Source organism: Sminthopsis crassicaudata, chromosome 2 (genome assembly GCF_048593235.1).
Source record: "Sminthopsis crassicaudata isolate SCR6 chromosome 2, ASM4859323v1, whole genome shotgun sequence".
Taxonomy (NCBI): Eukaryota; Metazoa; Chordata; class Mammalia; order Dasyuromorphia; family Dasyuridae; genus Sminthopsis; species Sminthopsis crassicaudata.
The window spans coordinates 27827119-27847849 of record NC_133618.1 but is presented as its reverse complement, the minus strand read 5'-3'; the positions used below and the strand labels follow the sequence as shown (position 1 = coordinate 27847849).

Below are 20731 nucleotides of genomic sequence, written 5' to 3'. Positions count from 1 at the left end.
TGGCTCAGGATGCAGTGGGAGACCTTGACCTTTTTATGCTGGGGTCCTCAACAGGTCTCAGTTTGACTAAGGTTGCACCCATTCAGTGATTAAGGCTAGATAGCAATAGAGGCAAAGAATTTCCCTCTTTCACCTAGTTCCCCTACCCTCCAAAATTCAAATAAATAAACAAACAAATAAGCAAATGAATAAATAAATCAGGAAAGGGAAGATCCTTGGGATTTCTGGCCCAAGCAGAAATGACTATTTACATTCAGTCTGAGTTCATAAGAACCCAAACAGTGACCTAATTTTGTCTAGAACCTATTGGTGACTAGTGAGAATACGATTGGTTTTGCTTTAAAACCTGGTCTTGAAGAAAGAAATGTAGGGAGTAAACCCCAAGATGTCTTGGGAAGGTTCAGAGGTGCAAAAGAAAAGGAAAATGCTTTCAGGAGCATCTGTAGGTAAGGGTATGATATCCTTTGTGGACAGAGGGAGGGAAAGAGGGGAAGAGGAAGGAAACAAGGAAGGAAGGAAGAAGTCAGAATTCCAACTGACCACTTCCAGTTGGTGGGCCAGTTTTACTCACAGAGGTATTTGGAGATCTGGAGGGTGAATGGTAAGAAGATGGAGATGGGGACACCTGGAAAGGATGTGAAACTTGGTCAGTCAGTGGGTTACAACTTGCAGAGTCAGCTATGGGAGGGCACAGCCCCAGTCCACCAAAGATTGCCTGAGCCATGAGCATATGAAGAGAGACCGGGCTAGGAAGTATAAGGGGATGAAAGCCCGTCTCAGGCAGCAGCAATGACACACTCATAAGGCGTAGGGGGCTGTGCATCTGGGGCATGGGGCTATGGCGTAGGTGAGCAGGGAGGTTCAGCAGAGAGTGTCAGAGGAGGGCTCCCCAGGGGTGTGTGTGTGAGAACTGTTTGGAGGAACTGGGGGGGGGGTTCATTTTCTCACCGTCTGGTTCTTTGATTCCCTGGGAGTCCAAGGGCCTGGTGTCAGCTAGAAGCTAGAGCATGGATGGTAGACCCTGCCTTCTGGCCTTTTATCTAACACTCTTTCTGTCTGTGCTTCAGTTAAGATGAGGAATACCGCAGTAGGAACTGGTTTTTAATTATTCTCAGTGTGTAGCATAGAAAGCCTTGGAAACCCTGTTGTTTAGGGAACATATTTCTGTCAGAGCTTTGTCATTTGATTCCCTAATGTCAAATCAAACCTCTTGTCTAGCTTCTTGGAACTGAATTTTAAAAATTATTTTGATTAAGAAATCTCTTTTGTTTGAGGATATACCCAGAAGTGTTATTCCTGCATCAAAGGGTATGCAAGGTTACTAGCTTTTCAGTAGATTACTTAACCCTCCAAAATGTGGTCCTGGGTCCTGGAGATACAGAAAGCTCCTTACCCTTATGACACTTAGAATCCACTGGCCGTTTAGGGAGTGATTGAATGTGTAGTATCAAGGGAAATTGAGGTAGGAGAGAGTTTCAACCACTGTCGAGGAGAGTTCTCTCTATTTCTGTCACTAGCCATGTCTGTAGCCTTTCTTCCACTCTCTTTCTGTATACTTCTTGAGTTCAGGTCAGTCAGAAAACATGTAGGAAGCACTACCATGTGCCAGGCACTGTGCTGAGTGCTAATGGAGGAGATCAAACAAGACAGAAGCAGGATCAGGGAGATTATCAGAAGGAAAGCACTAGCAGTGAGCTGGATCAGGAAAGGCTTCTTAGAGTAGGTGGGACCACCAGGGCTTCTTATCCCCTTATCTTCCAGGAAGGCTTTTCTAACTGCACGGCCATGTTTGGTGAATGAATGGCATCTGGTCTTTCTCTTTAGAAACTTCTGTCTTAGTTTCCCATCTTTCGTTATGAGATTAATGGTATTAAATTTCTGTTTAGAATGAAAGCTGTGTGGTGTAAGGAGCATATAATCTCTGGAATATTTAACACTAAACTATTTCTCTTTGATGCCAAAGTAAGCAATCCAAGGTGTTCTGTCTTTATTATTGATCCAAATTCTTAAAAATGTCTTTAAAAATCATTGAATAAGCATTCTAGTATGCATAGATTTCATTTTCTGAACTTGAAGTCAGTTCCATGCAGTTGGCATTTAAATTGTTAATGTAAATTGCATTTACCTAGTTAGATAATTTATTTAGGTTGCAACTTTCTTTTTTTTTAATTAAAACTTGTTATTTTCAAAACATATGCATGAATAATTTTTCAACATTAACCTTGCAAAACCTTGTGTTCCAATTTTTTTCCCTTTCCCCTCCTCTCCTCCCCTAGATGACATATAATCCAATGTGTGTTAAATGTGGTAAAAAAAAAATATATATATATGTAAATCTAATATAGGCATACATATTTATACAATTATCTTGCTGCACAAGAAAAATCAGATAAAAAAAATGAGAAAGAAAATAAAAATTCAAGCAAATTACATCAGAAAGAGTGAAATGCTGTGTTGTGAACCTATTCAGTTCCCACAGTCTTCTCTCTGGGTGCAGATGGCTCTCTCCATCACAAGTCCACTGGAACTGGCCTGAATCATCTTATTGTTGAAGACAGCCACATCCATCAGAATTGATCATCCAATAATCTTGTGGTTGTGTACAGTGATCTCCTGGTTCTGCTCATTTCACTCAGCATCAATTCATGTAAGTCTTTCCAGACCTTTCTGAAATCATCCTGCTGGTCATTTCTTAGAGAACAATAACATCCCATAACTTATTCAGCCATTCTCCAACTGATGGGCATTTACCCAGTTTCCAGTTTCTTGCCACTACAAAAAGGACTGCCACAAACATTTTTGTATACGTGGGTCCCTTTCCCTCCTTTATGATCTCTTTGTGATCTAGACCTAGTAGAGACACTGCTGTATCAAATGGTATGCATTGGTCAGAAATTCTTTCCTTCTTCACACATCTGAGAGGTAAACTGTGCTATGCTCTTCTAATTTTCTTATAATATCACTCTGTCTAAATCATGAACCCATTTAGACTTTATCTTGGTAGACAGTATTAGGTGTGAGTCAATGCCTACTTTCTACCATACTAATTTCCAATTTTTCCAGCAGTTTTTGTCAAATAGTGAGTTCTTATCCCAAAAGCTGGGGTCTTTGGGCTTGTAAAACACTACATTGCTATAGTCATTGACTATTTTCCCCTGTGAACCTAACCTATTTCCCTGATTGACTGCTCTATTTTTTAGCCAGTATCAAATGGTTTTGATGACCGCTGCTTTATAATACAGTTTTAAGTCTGGCACAGTTAGGCCACCTTCATTTGCATTTTTTTCATTAATTCCCTTGAAATGTTTTATCTTTTGTTCTTCCAGATGAACTTTGTTATTATTTTTCTGACTTTATTTGTGTGGAAAGTGTTTTGTAGTTGTATTCATATAGTTCCTGACTTTGCCTTGGCAGACAGATTCCCAAATATTTTATACTATTGACAGTTATTTTATTTTTTGCTGAGGCAATTGGGGTTGTGACTTGCCCAGGGTCACCCAGCTAGGAAGTGTTAAGTATCTGAGGTCAAATTTGAACTCAGGTCCTCCTGACTTCAGAGCTGGGGTTCTATCCACTGTGCCACCTAGCTGCCCCTAATAGTTATTTTAAATGGAATTAATTTGTATCTCTTGATGCTGGACTTTGGTGGTAGTGTATAAAAGTGCTGATGATTTATGTGGATTTATTTTGTATCCTGCAACTCTGCTAAAGTTGTGAATTGTTTCTAGTAATTTTTTAGTTGATTCTCTAGGGTTTTCTACATATACCATCATATCATTTGCAAAGAGTGATAATTTGGTTTCCTCACTGCCTATTCTAATTCCTTTAATCTCTTTTTTGTCCCTTATTGCCAAAGCTAACATTTCTTATACCATATTGAATAGTATTGGTGATAGTGGGCAATCATGTTTTACTCCTGATCTTATTGGGAATCGTTGTAGTTTATTCCCAATATAAATGATGCTTGCTGATGGTTTTAAATAGATGCTTTTTAATATTTTAAATAGATCATTTTAAGGAAAAATCCATTTATTCCTATACTCTCTAGTGTTTTTAATAGGAATGGATGTTGGATTTTATCAAATGCTTTTTTCTGCATCTATTGAGATAATCATATGATTTTTGTTAGTTTGGTTATTGATATAGTCAGTTATGTTAATAGTTTTCCTAATTTTGAACCAGCCCTAAATTCTTGGTATAAATCCTACTTGGTCATGGTTTATTATCCTGGGGATGAGTTCTTGTAACCTCTTTGCTAATAGTTTAATTAAGGTTTTTTCATCAATATTCATTAGGGAAATTAGTCTATAATTTTCTTTCTCTGTTTTCATTCTACCTGGTTTAGGTATCAGCACCATATCTATGTCATAAAAAGAATTTGGTAGGACTCCTTTCCCCGTTTTTTTTTTTTCAAATAGTTTTCATAGTATAGAACTAATTGTTCTTTAAATGTTTGGTAGAATTCACATGTAAATCCATCTGTTACTGGAGATTTTGGGGAGCTGATTAATAGCTTGTTCTATTTCTTTTTCTAAAATGGGACTATTAAAGTAATTTATTTCCTTTCCTGTTGATCCAGGCAATCTATATTTTTGTAGGTATTCCTCCATTTCACTTAGATTATCAAATTTATTGACATGAAGTTGAGCAAAATAATGCCTAATTATTGCTCTAATTTCCTCTTCATTGGTGGAAAGTTCTCTCTTTTCATTTTTGAACAGTTTGATTTTCTTCTTTCCTTTTTCTAATCAAATTAACTAATGGTTTATCTATTTTGTTGGTTTTTCATAAGACCAACTCACCTTTATTAATTTAATAGTTTTCTTATTTTCAATTTTATTAATCTCTTTTATTTTCAGAATTTCAAATTTGGTATTTAATTGGGTTTTTAAATTTGTTCTTTTTCTAGCTTTTTTAGTTGTAAGCCCAATTCATTCTTTTTCTATTTTATGCAACTAAGCATCTAGAGATATAAAATTTCCCCTAATTACCACTTTGGCTGCATCCCACAAGTATTTTATTTTTTCAAATATATGCAAAGATAGTTTTCAACATTCACCTTCTACAAATTCTGCAAAAGCTGGGGAAAAAAATTTTACAGCCAGTGTTTCTCATAAAAGCCTTGTTCTTAAAATATATAGAGAACTGACTCAAATTTATGAGATTAATAAATGGTCAGAGGATCTGAACAGACAATTTTCAGATGATGAAATTAGAACCATTTATGGTCATATGAAAAAATGCTCTACATCACTATTGATTAGAGAAATGCAAATTAAAACAACTCTGAGGTACCACCTCATACTTCTCAGACTGATTAAGATGAGAGGAAAAGATAATGATAAGTGTTGGAGGGAATGCGGGGAAAACTGTGACACTAATGCATTCTTGGTGGACTTGTGAAATGATCCAACCATTCTGGAGAGCAATATCCCTAAATAGCTATCAAACTATCAAACTATACATACCGTTTGACCCAGCAGGGCCACTACTGAGTGTATCCCAAGGAGATCATAAAGGAGGGAAAAGGACTCATATGTGCAAAAATGTTTGTAGTACTCTTTTTGTGGTGGCAAAGATTTTGAAAATGAATGGATGCTCATCAATTGGGGAATGACTGAATAAGTCATGGTATATGAAAATAATGGAATATTCTGGTTCTATTAAAAAATGATGAACCAACTGATTTTTGAAAGGCCTAGAAAGATTTACATGAACTGATGCTGAACAAAACAAGTAGAACCAGGAATACATTATACATAATAATAGAAAAATTGTGCAATGATCACTTATAAAAGACTTGGTTCTTCTCAGTGGTTCAGTGATCCAAGGCATTCCCAATAAACTTTGGATAGAAAACACCATCTGCATCCAGAAAGACAGGTATAGAAATTGAATGTAAATCAACACATGCTATGCTTACTTTTTTTTCTTCTCATGGTTTTTCCCTTTTCTGATTTTTCTCTCTTAACATGATTCATAAAGAAATGTGTATAAAAATTAATATATATGTACAGTGTACCCTTACCCCAAAATAAAGCAGTAATGATTTTTTTATATATCCCCTGTATCTATACAAGAAAATGTTTGAGTCCTTTTATCTGGGCACAAGTTATGTTATTGACTAAATTGGAGAAGTTTTTCTTCCATTTAATGTAAATAATAGAATTTTTGGATTATTTTAATACATGAATGAAATCATATACTCCTAAGAAATTATTGGGGGAAAATCAGAATCCCAACATTAAATACTATTATCCATCAAGGCAAACACTTTGTATTTGCCACTTCCAGCTAGTCTTGGGCCGTGGACATCACTATTCCAAAAAGTATAATTCAGCTCTAATGAAATAGGAATTATTAGGGAATCTATATTCCCTCCATGTAAAGGAAAATCAACTTAATGCAAAAGTTGGGAGTAAAGGGTGAGGGGGAATATTTGCCAGGTGTTTTTGGTTTCTAACTGTGAAGCAGACATGCAGGACTGATCTGAATGCAAAGAGATGTCCTTTCAGGTAATTTGATGTTTTTTTTTTTTTCCTCTTTCCAGAAGAATGTCTGGTACATTTTAATAGCCTGAAGTTCTAGCTAATGTTCTGAAATGGGCACCAACTCTTTGTTTTCATTTCTTTCTATTCAGAATGTATTTTTGGGTGAACTGGTAATTTGAGGTCCTTTCAGTATGGAAAGTGCCTCAAATCATCAGTGAACAACATATCTAGATTCCAGAAAAGCCTTTATCGTACTCTTAGTGCCAATCCAGAGGCTTTGAAAGGTTTCTTAAGAAAGGAATAAATACCCCAAGGGACGTTGAAATAATGCTTGTGCTGTGTGTGTTCTGGGACACAGGAACAACAGAGCAAAAGCAGGCTAATGGGCCTTGGGCCCCATCTGCTCTCTGCAGCAGCAGAGCAGGTCGGATATCCTAGGATGAATTTCTTCTGCGCTATTGAAAGGAGGGGCCTCCTTCATTTCTTGCCTCTTGCAGATTCCCAGTAAGTGTGCTGGGAGTTTGATCGTTGGCTCATTCAAATTTAGGCTATAGATAATTAACTTCCCCTCAAAAATACAGTTTTTCTTTGTCTTCATGTACAATTAAGTTAAGGGACTGCCATGGTGGCAAAAACAACTTTTTAAAGCAACCTTAATTCATCTTCCTGGTTAAAGAAGAAGAATAGTTGTACCTGATAGAATTCCGCAGTATCCATTTTAAACAACCACAGCTCTTTAAAAGCCCCAGCCCAGTTAACATCTCTTTATGTGTATCTTTCCTAAATCTTGCCCAGATAGAATAAAGCACTGCATTCTCCTGTGTGCATTCTCTTTTATTATTTTAATATTGACATAGTTTGAGAGGCCTAGTTAGTGATTAGAGAATGTGACTATATTGTAAATTTTAGGTACTAGATTTATGTTAATCTGAACCATACCTTGTATTCCTGACAGTTCCCTATCTATCCATTTTTCCTGTTTCTACTAGAAATCGTCTTGCTTTTCCTATAAATCTTCTCTGATGAGACCCTAAAGACCAATTGCCAGAATACCAGTGTCTTGATCCAATTTTAATATTGATTCATTTTCTTCTCTTGTTCTTCCCATCTCTGGACTCTCATTTCCTCTCTTCTGCCTCAGAGTGATTGGTGTCTTTGTGCAGATAGATGCTATAGAGCAGGAAGGCTTCCCCATTGGGAGGCCCATTTCTGGGGGGGGGAAGCAGCTTTCGGTACTCCAGTGCTCCTAGTTGGGTGTACCAGGGGCTTTTCACCTCAGGAAAACCCCTCAGGTTGTGTCTCTCACTTCACTAAAGTTTGAGGGGCCCCAGAAGGATTTTAGAGAAGAGTTTACCCCTGGGGGGGGAGGGGGGGCGAGGGTTTATTTCTCCTGAAATCTTTAGGGCGGTAAGGCCAGTAGAAGCAGGTGCCAGGCTCTGTCTCCCCAGGGGTACTTTGTTGCTGGGCCCCAAGCATTGCTGTTCTCAAGTCTCGTGGACTCGGGGTCTGGGTCTGTCTCCATCAGGGTCTGAGGACCGAGGGCTTTCAAGGGATGATGCCGGTTTGTGGGTCTCTCTTTTCTCTTGGAGGCTGTGTGCTCTCATAGTCAGTCAAAAGCAGTTGTCGGAGATTGCTGCGGAGAGGGATGGGGGATCACAGGCTGCTCCTGTCAGTGCTCCTGGGCCTGAGGCCTTGGGTGACAGTTGGTCATCTTGGGGCTCTGAAGATGCCGGGGTCCCTGCTCGCCCTGTAGTTAGTTACCTCCTAAGAACGCTGACTTTAGAGTTTAGAAGGGCAGCCTCCATGTCCTTGAGCAGAGTCTTTCACCTGACTGATTATTAAAAGGATAATGGTTTCTTCTTTTGTTAATAGGGAAGTCTGGGAGAGCAGTAGATTTAGGTAATGAGTTCTATCTTGGAAAGGTTAAATTTAAGGTGCCCATATTACATTAAGTTTAACATGTCTTTTAAGGAATTTAGGATGTAGATTTGGAATCCCAGAGAAAGACTAGGGCTATATAGATTTTGGAAGAATCTGCATAAAAAAGAGATGAGATCTCCAAGTGAGATAGTATGGAGGGAAAGGGAAAGGGAAGGTAGTACTACCAAGCTTGGGACTCCCATAGTTATTGGGTATGGCATAAAGCTCTAACAAAGGAGAGTGAGAATAAGTGGTCAGAATGTAAAGTCAGGAAAATTCAAGAGGAGAGAAAGTATTCAGTAGAAAAAATGATCATCAATGTCCCATGTTGCGGAGAGAACAGGAAGGAGTATTGGGAAATGGGCCTTCTGTACTTATTGGAAACTTTGGCGACAGCAGTTTCAGTTAAATAATCAAATCAGAAACCAGATGTCAGGGGCATTACAATCAATTCAGAGAGAAGAAGAGGCTCCCAGTGTAGACATCTTTCCCAGTTTATTTAGCTGAGAAGTGCAAAGTGATCTAACAAAAATGACTGGAAGTTTTTTTTAAGGATGGGCAGAACTAGGGTGTATTTATAGATACCAGAGAGGGGAATATTTAAATTTATAGTTAGAAATGGGGTAAGAGTTGTATATTGTACAAGGGATTTGAGAGTTGGATGTAGTGTAGAATTAAACTAGCTCAGGACCTGGATTGGTTGACCTTTGGATGAAGTCAGCCTCAAAGGTAGAGGAGTTGCTGATCTGTGGCAGAAGAGTTAGCATCTGCCTCCGGCATTGGAAAGCAGGAAGATTTGTCCATCTTCTCTTGGAGTCTGAATTGGGGGAGTTTAAGAAAAGTGCAAACTGCTTTGAAAAAGGATGGCCTAGCAAGTAATGTTTGGGGAGGTGGAGCCAGGCTTAGTCAGGGCCAGAAGATATAAGGAGATGTTTAAAATGAAGGCACATTTGCTCACCTCAAGCTGAATTTCCACAAGGCCTTGTGGAGATGAAGTCAAATTAAAAGTCTTTGAGCATTTATTAAGCACTTAGTCTATGCCAGGCCCCATGCCAAATACTGGCTGAGAGACAGGCCCTCCCTTAAGGAGCTTCCATTCTCTTGATGGAAGAAAAGCCACAGAAAGAGGCTGAGTAGTGAGGTGGAGGGTTGTGCCCAGGCTAGGTTCTGGTAGAGAAGGAATGCCACCTGCTTGTGCATCCTCCTTGGAAGATTTGAGGAGAAGCTCGCCAATCAGAGGGAGATGCCTTGGAGTAGAGAGTCCTTCCATTGGGAGAAGTCCAAGGGAAGAGGTTTCTGTGGCATGCTTGGTAGAGAAAGTTAGGATGACAGGATGTGTAGCCTGGAGAGAAATTTAAGACTAGCAAGAGGACCTGGGTAAGGTCTGGGTGGATGAAGGAGAGAGACTGGCCAGCAGGAAAGGGAGAGGGAGAGGGATAGTCCAGGATTCAGTATTCCTGGGATGGGGAGAAGACAAGGTGGGTAGGAGTTAACCAATCCTTAAGCACAAATTCCAGGAGTGGATGGTTACGTTTTCCTGAAAACACTGGTGAGTAGGATATTCAGGCTTTTGGGTAAGTGGACTTCTGGGGCTTGAGTGAGCCAAGCAATGGCCTCATAATGATTTGAAAAGCAGAAGGTAAGAAGTCCCCTTTTAAATTTTTTTAAGTGTTTCAATAATATTTCATTTCTCCCAATACACTTAAAGATAGTTTTCAACATTCATTTTTGTAAGACTTTGTGTTCCACATTTTTCTCTCTCCCTCCCTTACCCTGTCCTCCCCAACACAGCAAATAATCTGATATAGGTTTAATATGTGCAGTTCTTTTAAACATATTTTAAACATTTGTCCTGTTGTGTGTAAAAAAAAAAAAAAAAAAAAATCAGATCCAAAGGGAAAAAAAACCATGACACAGAAAAAACAGACAAACAAAACTACATTTAGATCCACATTCAGTCTCCATCATTCTCTCTAGAAGGGAATGGATGGCATTTCCATCTCAGTCCATTGGAATTGCCTTTATGATTCTGTTTTACTCCATTATGTGTCTATCAAACTTCAGTTGATCCAAATACTTCTTCAACCAAGTTGTCTTTCATTTTATCCCTTTATTTCTTTTTATACAGGTATGGGAGGATTATATTATGACCTGGGGCATAGATATTTTGGAGAATTCAAATCTTCTGGAGTTCTTCCTGAAGGCAAATAGATTTAAATTGGCCTATTTTGAAGTGTAGCTGGCAGTTGCTGTCCTTGGTGATGAAATCAGCACTTAAATAGACTGGTGTTTCATTTGAATTCTTAAGGAAAAACAACTAGCTAAAAAGACTAAAATTTGGGTTTCACTGTCTGAATAAAGTTCTTGATACCAGTCTTCATGACAGATATTCTTGGTCTTTTCTGGAACCTTCTTGAACCCTCAAGGAAGAGCAGTCAGCCTCTAGTATCTTAACATCTTGAGTTCCTGACCATTGGGCAGAGGAAATGCTTAACTATTTTAATCACATTTTTGTATCTTCAGAAGGAAATGACTTTGTCCTACCACAAAGGCTCTCTTATCAGTTGTGGGGTTGTGGCTGATAATGAATTGTCAAGATGGATTTGTGTAAAATGCAAAGTCTGGTTTTTTTTTTTTTTCTTTTTTTCTTTTCCTTTTTTTTTTTTTTTTTTTTTTTTGTGTTTGGGAAGGAAAAATTAGATGAAGCTGATAAAGGTGGAGTTATGGCTTTTGTTAGGAGACAGAAACCATTTGAGACTGTCATTGTTAGTTTAAGAATGTATACTTAGGCCCCTCCCGGTGCCCCTGGCCAACCTAAATCTGCTGGAATCATTGTTTGCAACTTTGGGGAATAAACAACCAAGACTGAATTTAAGACTGTATCTTGAACCAGACCTTAACATGTAGATGTTACGACATGCCCCTTGATTTGTGTCAGGGGAAACTTTTTTAGAGTTTGCAGCTTTCAGTTATGTTGAATATTGTTCATTGGGCTGCTCTGCGGCTTTCCCCCTCCCCTTCTTTTCACATTTAGCTTTTTGAAAGCCCATTTCCTGCCCTTCTAAACATGTGGCATTCCTTCACGTATTGTATGTGTTGCTCTTTGGCTTTCGGTTGGTGTAAGCCATCCTTTCTCATTAGCAGAGGCAGAGAGAGCCTGGCCCAAAGTGTGTTTTACATCCCTTATCCACATAGTACCCCTCTGAGGATTACCACATCCATTATCCCTTCCTCCGTAAGGGTTCCAGATGGTAAATGACTTCCAGAAAGACACCCGGACAGTTGGTGACAGGGAGTCAGTGAAGGATTGAGACTCTGCACGCTTCTGCTCCCCAGAGCTGCTTCCCTTGCCCAGATTTCTGTGCCCCTGGGTGCATACTGGGTACCTGTGTCCTCTCGGGGTACCTGTGGAGTGCTGGGGGCACCAAGGGAAGCGAGGAGCTCTCAGTCTAAGGGCATCACTTCCAGCCAGTTTGGTAGTGAGACTTTGTGTTGATACTGGAAATACAAAGGCAATGAAAAATACAAACAACCCAAGAAGGGGAAAAACACTGACACCACACCGTGTTATCTCTGAGAAATGATTTCATTTGGAAGACGCTAGTTGCGATTAGACACCATGAAGAGAAGTCAGGTTTGGTTTTAATCTTCCTTGAAAATGGACTAGGGAAAAGTGGCTTTCCTGTAATGCTGGAGAAACTGAGGCAAGATAGTGATTAGAGAGTATTTAACATTTTATTTGAAAGGGAGAGATTTACTGGGACCAAATGGATCCATGGTTTGGCCCCAGGGCTGAATGAGACTCTCATCTCCAAGAATCCAGCAAACAATGTGAGTTCTCAATAACATACATACACATGGCTCAGATACAGAGGGTAGACTGAGGTAGGGACAGAGCACTGAGAGCGAGAAGGAACTATCAGTCTGTTTCTGACAGGATGGGGAAAGGCATTCTGATATTATAAAATATAAGATCTTGTATCCTTATCAAATATTCTGATGATTAAGAGAGAGGGCTGTTTTGCGGGATTGAGCAGAACAATTGAGGCAGAATCATTCAGGGAAACTGAGTCAGAATGATAAAAGAGAACTGTGGCACAACCTTCCTCTTCTAATTCTGTTAGAATTTATCATTCTGCCTCTTCCAGTGTAGAATATGGAAAGCTGAGCCCGTCCTGTATGATAACACTTTATGTCTACATCCTAGGGTGGGGAAGAGGGGGCCTTTTGTATTTGAATTCTCACAAAGTCCAGGGGAAGCTTGCTTTCTTAAGCTAAACTTTATGAACACGAATCATGAATCCCTATAGTAGCCTTTTTTCTTTTTGAAGGAAGCGTATGCATAACTTATATACAACAGCTAAGAATCAATAAGGCTCTCATGCTGAAAAACACATTTGATTTCCAAGGTATCACTGAGATCAGGGTGGGAAGAGACTTAAAATATCACTCTGGAATAGTAGAATTTATTCAGAAACATGGGATACTTACAATACCAGGGTGAAATTGAGGAATGGTAGAATTTTATTTAAGGAATGTATGCTCATATGAGGAAGTCCAGCAACTGAGGGAAGCCGCAGGCTGATGATAACTGGAGTGATGTTGTCATTGGACTGTTTTCAATTCCCCCCAGACAGAAAGAACCATGAAATAGTTTGTGAATATGACCGAAAAGCATTTTGGAATTGTGATAGGGAACCTCAATTATCTAGACACCTTGTGGTGTGTAGGAAGCTTGTAATACCTTGCCTTGCTTTCCAAAAGGTGGAGGAGCCAATGAGGGCTTTTCTTTTCAGGATCTGAGTCTCAGCAATGAGGAAGAAATGATTGCTGGGACTTTCTGCTGTTTAGAGTTTGCAAAGTAGTTGTTGTTGGGCCTTATTTTCCAAGAGAGCCAATGACATCAGAAGGGCAATGTCATGACTCCCAAGTGAATTGGATTGAAGTGAGGCAGAGCCCTGCAAAGTCATCCGCCTTCCTCCAAGAAAGTGGCAGGACTTTGGCCAAGAGGCTGGTGAAGGGCATCAGGAAGGGAGCACCAAGCATAGACATGGCATGGACCTTACTGGATTCTGAAAGACTATGTCCTCAGACACTTAGGAACCCGGTGCTCCTGAGCCAGTCACTTTAGCCTCTTTGCCTCTGTTTGCACATCTGTAAAGTGCATTGGGGAAGGAAATGGCAAAAGCCTCTTGTCTTTGCTAGGAAACCTCCACTAGGATTACCACATGTACGACCTGACTCATTGACTCAACAGTAGCAACAGAAAAAGACAGCAAGCTTGGATCAATGTAATCCAAGTCTTTTCTTTGTCTTTGAAGAGGGGAAATGTTAATGCAATTTAATCTTTGTGATGATCACAAAGAAACCGTGATTTTCATTTTTAAAATTAGCTGATTATTTCATCCCAGTGTCTTTGACATATTTCATTTTCTTACTTTCCTCTTCTTTCCCTGGTAACCATACATCTTTCTGTAGTTTTCATTTTTCAGTATAACCTTTCATTGGCCTTTATTTTCTTTTAAAACTTGTTTTGTTTGTAAAAATATATTGAGGCTGTATGATTAATTCTGTTCTGTGAAATTTATACTTGGACAGAAAGTTCATTTTGAGTGTTTATAGGGTACATATCAGGGAGGGGTGTGAATGTACAGAATAGAGATTGAATCCAGTTTTGAAACTTGATGTCTGTTAGAGAAAGTGGGTCAGATGAATAAGCAACTCATGTCAAGATATTATAATTTTGTGTGTATATACATATATTCATAATGTCTGCATGATTATGCTTGTATGTGCATGCATGTGCAATATGTTGATAAATTTATGTTTGCATGCATATGTAAAGCATACACGTACATGTGTACATATGCTTATCTGTATCCAGTCTGTATTTAGAGCACTGCCCTTCGGGTTATGATATTTGGTTGAAAACTGAGTGGAATTGATTAGGGAAAAATAAATAAACTTTTCAGAAAAGGGGGTGTTGTGAAGGGAAGGATGTGGATCTACATGTTCTAATGTTTATATGCTCTACATGAGGCAGTCCAGATCAGCTTCTTCAATCCTAGCATTTCTGTTCTGATGAACTGTGTAAATTACAGAAGCATTTATGTCATACCTTCTTAAGAATTCATAAAATTAATCCAGTTAGCAGTTAGTAGTTGAGCACTTTCTGTATACAGAGTTTTGTTTTCATTTAAATAAGACATAGTTCCTACTTTCATAGTAGGACAAAGTTTATGTAGTTTCATAGGGAATAAAATAAAAAACTAGAATACGGTGATAATATCCACAGTACCCTGAGAAGTACCACATTATAATGGGTGAAAGTCTTAGGAGAAAAACTGTTAGCAGCGAGAAGAAAGGGAAGAAGTCTTCTTGGAAAAGACTTGAATTAGCTTTAGAGAATGAGTAGGAACTGAAAAAATGATGAGGGTTAGGGTTTGGGCTTAGGGAGGCGAAGTAGGAAAGGGCGGAAGATGACAAGGAGAGAATCCTGGAAAGAGGGATAAACTCCCCTTCCCGCCCTTCCCCAATGGCAGAGGAAAACCAGAGATCTGCAGAGGAGTGGAATTATTCAGGAGATTCTGGAAGCCGCAGAATGACAGACCTTGTCAGTCAGTCATCAAACCTTCTTTACACACCAGCCCTCGGTCAGGGACGCCAGGGAAAGGCAAAAATAGCCCTTCCCTCCATTCTGATGGGGAGACAGCGTGCAGATTGCTGACTGCTTAGACATTTTGTAAAGAGGAGGAAGGAGAGGGTGCGGGTGGGAGGAGGAGAGCATTTCAGCCATGAGCTAGGCTAGCAAGAGTGGCAGAAAGGCTAGTGTCTGTGGAGGGTAGTCTTGGAGGGGCCAAGCAATATTAGAAAGCTGGAAAGGTAAAAAGGGGCTGAGGGCAGGCCCTCATCTTGGTTTGCTCCTCAAAGGAGTGGCTGCTTCTGGGGTCTACTGAACAGTGAATGACAGGGTCAGACTTATGGGTAGCATTGAAGACTGCCAGAGAATGACCAGCTGGCCATTAGATTGCTAAGTTTCCCACTTCCCAGTTTTCTCCGTTTCCCCGTAGGTACGCTTTGGTCCAGTGGCCTTGGCCTGCGGGCTGCTCCAGCAAGGAGGCCGTCTTTCTCGGTGCCCTGGCGGCGCCCACACCTGGAGCTCCCCCTCCTCATCTCAGCCTGCTGACTCCCTAAAATTCCAGCTCCTTCAACAGGCTTTCCCAGCCTCTTAGTTCCACTGCCCTCCCTCTGCCAATTATGCCTTAGTCACGCTTTTACCTATATTTACATGCCATTTTCTTCATTAGACTCTAAGCTCTTTGAAGGTGTTTTCTGCCTTTCTCCCCCCTCCATACCCCCTCTTAGCACAGTGTTTGGCACATTGCCTAACAAACGTTGGTTGATTAAGTCTTGGGCTTTCATTTTGGGGAGAGTGCTTTCACCAGTTGAATGATGAGGATGGAAGCAGAAGTAGTAGAAGTGTCCACTACAGATGCCTTCAAGCAAGGAAGGGAAGAGACATGAAGGATAATAGTGGGATAGCTGGGTCAAGTGAGGTTTTTTTTTTGTCCCAGAGAGAGGAGACATGGACATGATTATAAGCTTCAAGGAAGGAGTGAATAGGCAGTGAGACCACAACGTTTAGTGGAAGAATGGGTGTGGCAGAGAGGACAATCTACTCAAGAAGTTGGTATGGAAGGGGAAAGGGGATGTGTGGCCAAGTGGCTCTGGACACGGAGAACGGCCATTTTTTCATATGAGGTGCAGGAGAGGAAGGAGGAGACAGTGGGACAGAACATCTGACTTTTGTCAGTCCAAGTTATTAAGTACCTACTATGTGCCAGGCACTGTGCTAAGTTCTGTGTATATAGAAGGAGGGAAAAGATAACCCTGACTCTAACAGAATGTCCAACCCGATGCATGATGTGAGATGAAGAGGAGGGGAATTCAAGGAAGGTCTTAGCAAATGGTCTCAATTTGGGGGGAGACTTCTGAGGTGAAGTAGTTAAGAAAATCAATGGATGGGGTGACATGGGAGGCTTGAGAAGAGATGAAAAGATGTGCTTGCCACAGAAATTGGAGGGGGGGAGTTATGAGAGAGATTGTGGGATGCCAAAAAGGACTTAATAATTGAGTGTTATAGAATAGAGAAAAGCAAGAATCATCAATACATATTAAGTATCCATGATGTGCCGGGCACTGTGTTCAGCACTGGGATACAGAAACAATGGGACCTGCCTTAGGAGCTCATAATCAGTGCATGGGCACGATGGACACAACCCAAAGTCATGCAGCCAGTGAGACAGAGAGAGACCTGAGCTGAGTGTCCTCCTCATAAGGAGGGCCAGCTGTAGGTGAGGAGAGGAGACGGGGATGCTGGGTTAGGCCATGGGGGCAGTTGAGACAGGCTAGAGCGAATAAAAGCCCAAGGTCATTGCTTTAGACGGCTCCATTCTGTGGAGCTGGGAATGGTACTGGAAATCATTCAGCACCTTTTGTTTATACAGAGCTCTTAATTTCAGGAGGAGACTGCATGGTCCAGTAGAGAGCTTGTTCACTGTGTGATCTTGGGCTCTTCTCTTTACTGGCCCTAATCTTCCTTTTTCAAAGCACTTTTGCATTGATTATTTTACTTTGGCTTCATTATCCCTCATATTGTGCCAAAACCTCCAGTTTACAGATGACAAAACTGAAACTTTGGGTGCCCATGGTCACACAAATATAATGTCTCCTTGCTTCTAGTCTGCAGTTACGTTTTTGTTAATTTTCTTTCAGTACTGTATCTAAATTAGATGTTCAGGCTATCATCTTTTAGTGTTACTGCCAAGTTGTTGTGTTTTTGTTTTTGTTTTTTTTTCATTTAATCTAAAATGGATTTTTAAGTCTAGACTCTCTTTATCTCTGTTGAGACAGAAAATAATTCTGACCTGTCCTCCCTGCGGAGATCTTCAAAGGCAAAGTTGTCACTTGCCCTTCTAGAATAGGCTAGTTCCAGTCTAATTAACTAACTGTGGCTTTGCTTCCAGAAATTCTTGGGTATAAATCAGTTTTCTATCATCATAGCACTGGCATTGCCTAAATCCTCATTTACTTATCCCCTTTCCTGCCTTTGGTTTTCACTCTTCTGAGGATCTAATAGGTGAGTGTTGGGTGAAGTCCTATGTCCTTTCCTTCCTCCCCCCACCAGGGAACTGAGATCCACGTTGATAACTCAGTGGTTTGTGACCTCCTGTTGTCCATGTGCAGCCCATGTCCTGAAAGGCCTTCATTTATTTCACGGACCATCTTTTATCCCTTGCTCTGGCCAGATGAGTGACTTTTTTCCCCCCTGATCACATCTCTCTGTGATAACACACTTTTTAATTCATGAGATTCTTGGTTGGTAATGAATTGCTACCTAATTCTGCCCATGAGGTACCTCTCCATGGTGCCGGGGCTGACCTTCAGCCTTAGCTCTTTGAAGACTTTGGTATTCTATCTTTTGAAACATAGAACATCATCGACAAAACATTAATACCATAGGTTTTAGTTATCGAGAGAAGATCGGGAACACGAAGAGCATTGTATGCATCCTTAAGGCAGTTGAGCCTGCAGTCTGTCATTTCTGTCCTCCTTTCCTTAGTGAACAATTTATGAGCAGCATGGACCAGGCCTCTGGGTTGTCCATCCACCTGCATACCCAGCCTGCTTTAGTTTCAACCTTATGTATTCTTCATTTACTTCATTCTTTTTGTTGAATGATTATGTGTCTCATTTGGAGGGTTTGACACAGTCAGCACGAGCCTTTCTTCACACAGGGAAATGCAGAAGCTCTTAGAGAACAGCAAATGCCTCCGTCCTTAGATCCTAACTTATTGCCTTATTGGGAAGAAAAGCCACATATGGGAATAAATGCAGTGCAAAGTAGTGAGTGTGCGATGAATGCTAGGTTATAAAGTTCGATTGGGGATAAGGGGTAAAAGAAATGTCTTGTTCCTCAGTTGATTTATGTAGGGAAACCTTCCATTTGGATGAACTGTATTCTGGACACTGTCCATAATGGTCAAGTCAGAATCAGCAAACATTTATTAAATACTTATTTTGTGTAGAGCACTGTGCTATACTCTGGAGGAGATGCATAATTTAGCTGGAAATGATTTATGGTGAAATGTTGGATGGTAATGCAGTGGCTCTTGCCAGCCACGGTTTTGTCAGCATGCTTACTAATCTCCTTCTTGCTTTTATTTACAGGTGCCTGGGGCCCAAGAATTGGTGGATTTCTCTCCTGTTTATCGCTGTCTGCACATATATTCTGTACTGGTGAGTCCTCCTGAGGCTTCTTCCTTCTGCACTTCCCCCACCTTGGGCTGTGCACGTGGAGGGAGCAGTGCCTTCTCAGGGTTGGGCAGGTTTTCTTTAAAATTTGCAGAGGTAGCTTAGAGGAGTGAGGGACTGCACTGCTTGTAGCAGAGGCCTGAATCCTACCCAGATGTGTGGCGCTGAGCAGGGAGGGCCTAGCACAAACCTGGATCTGGCACCCGCTCGCCCTCCCTCTAAGGGTCTCGGAGTTTCTCTCACCAGGCCCTGCCGCCTCTTGGTTCTGGTCTCAGGACCCTGACTCCTCTTCTTCCTTTCTGTCGTGCCCTGTTCTCACAGCACATATTGTTGCCCATGCTGTGGCCGAGATCACTGGCAGACTCCATTAAAGCAGTGCAGTAGCCGACCCCAGGATCTTCTCGTCTAAGGAAGGGCGTTACGTGGGACGTGACATTCATTTGCTTCTGTGTGTGGAGCTCTGGGCTGGGCACCGGCTGGTTAGCCATAAGATGTGGGCCTAGCCTTCCAGGATCTTTCCATCTAGTGTCAAGGAGAAAAGACCTTGTATGGAAGCAATGGAATAAGTGCCATGGAGAAGCAGTGCAGTACAAATGGGTGATTGGTGATCTATTGATGGGATTTTTGAGAGAATAATTTATTTTTTCCCCAAAGACTGATTATAAATAAACAAAATGAAGTTTAAAAAAAAAAAAAAAAAGCAAATCCTTCATCCCCTCTTTCCCCCTCCAAAAACAAAAAAAAAAAACCTTCAGTCTTATAAACAACAAAGGACAGCCACATTTCAAATAGTGATTGCAAATGATTGTTCTTACAGTGTACCCTTCTATTTTCTGCTGATTGATAAAAGAATACACTGATATGCATTAACTTGAATAAGAGACATTAGAATAAGAGACTGTATTTAAGAGTAATTATGTTGCTGTTGATGCCTTCTTCCCCTGTTAACATAAAGCTTTGGGTTGGGTTCTCCTTTTTTGACTTCAGCACTCCTCCATAGAAATCTCCTTGGAGTTCTGGTGTTCTTGAGATTTGTCCTTGCTTAGGATGGAAGAGTATTCTCTTGCATTCTTGTATCACACTTCATTTTAGCTATCCTCCAGTTATTGGAGACCTTGTAGTTACCCCTTTGATGTTTTGGATATCACTATTGCATACAGAGCTCCAGTTTGCCATTTTTCTGGCTATTTAGGAAGAAGCTATATTGGTTGGGGTGGGGAGTGATGGTGATGGTGATAGTGGTGATGATGGGGATTAAGGCAGTGATAGTGGTGATGTAGCAATGCTGCTGCTGCTGCTCCTAATAGTGCTGCTGTTGCAGATTCTCATGCTTCACATATAGCTTTCTTAGCATTTTTTCCTCTAAACATATGTCTTCCGCTTTAGAAGCTTATACTAGGTATTATAGTCTTTTATACTTTGTACTTAAACTTCTGCTGTTTGGGATAGAGGTCACTCCATCAGTCCAGCAGCTCGACTCAGTTTGTGTTCTAGAGATGTATTCTAAGTAGTTAAGAGACATTAGATTCAGATTGAATATTGACAATGTCTTAGTTTTTACCTTCCCAGATGAAAATTACCTCGTCCAGATGAAAAACTAGTGATCTTTCCTCCACTTTTCATCCTAGGCCCGATACTTTTGTTGTGTAGCTGCAGGATCCCATACTGGTAGTATGGAATTTAGAATATAAATAAATTGTCTCTGGGCATAAGCAGATCTGTTAATGAGAAATTTTTAAAAACTATAACAGACCACAATAAATTATGAAGTCAAAGGACATTACTATTTTTAAAAATAGGTTTTTATTTCTACACTGTCTAGATTTCTTGTGTTCTCCACTTTCCCAATCCAGAAGACCATACCGTATAAAAAACAATTTTTTGAGATCAAAAGATAGAAAAAACTCTGCAAAGCCACTAGAAAACTAGTATTAATATGTAGTGTTCTACACCTATGTACCTCTATAATCTTCTCATAATTCTTCTTCCCCTCCTCCCCCCAGGAT

At 40.4% G+C, this 20731-nt stretch overlaps 1 protein-coding gene across 1 annotated transcript in view; it reads left to right on the top strand.

Moving 5' to 3' along the window:
* EXOC6B (exocyst complex component 6B) overlaps positions 1-20731 on the top strand; it is a 509545-nt gene that overhangs the window by 203717 nt on the left and 285097 nt on the right. The window contains exon 8 of the mRNA XM_074285536.1: positions 18642-18710. Within this exon, the coding sequence (XP_074141637.1) occupies positions 18642-18710 (69 nt within the window). The remainder of the gene's footprint in view (positions 1-18641; positions 18711-20731) is intronic.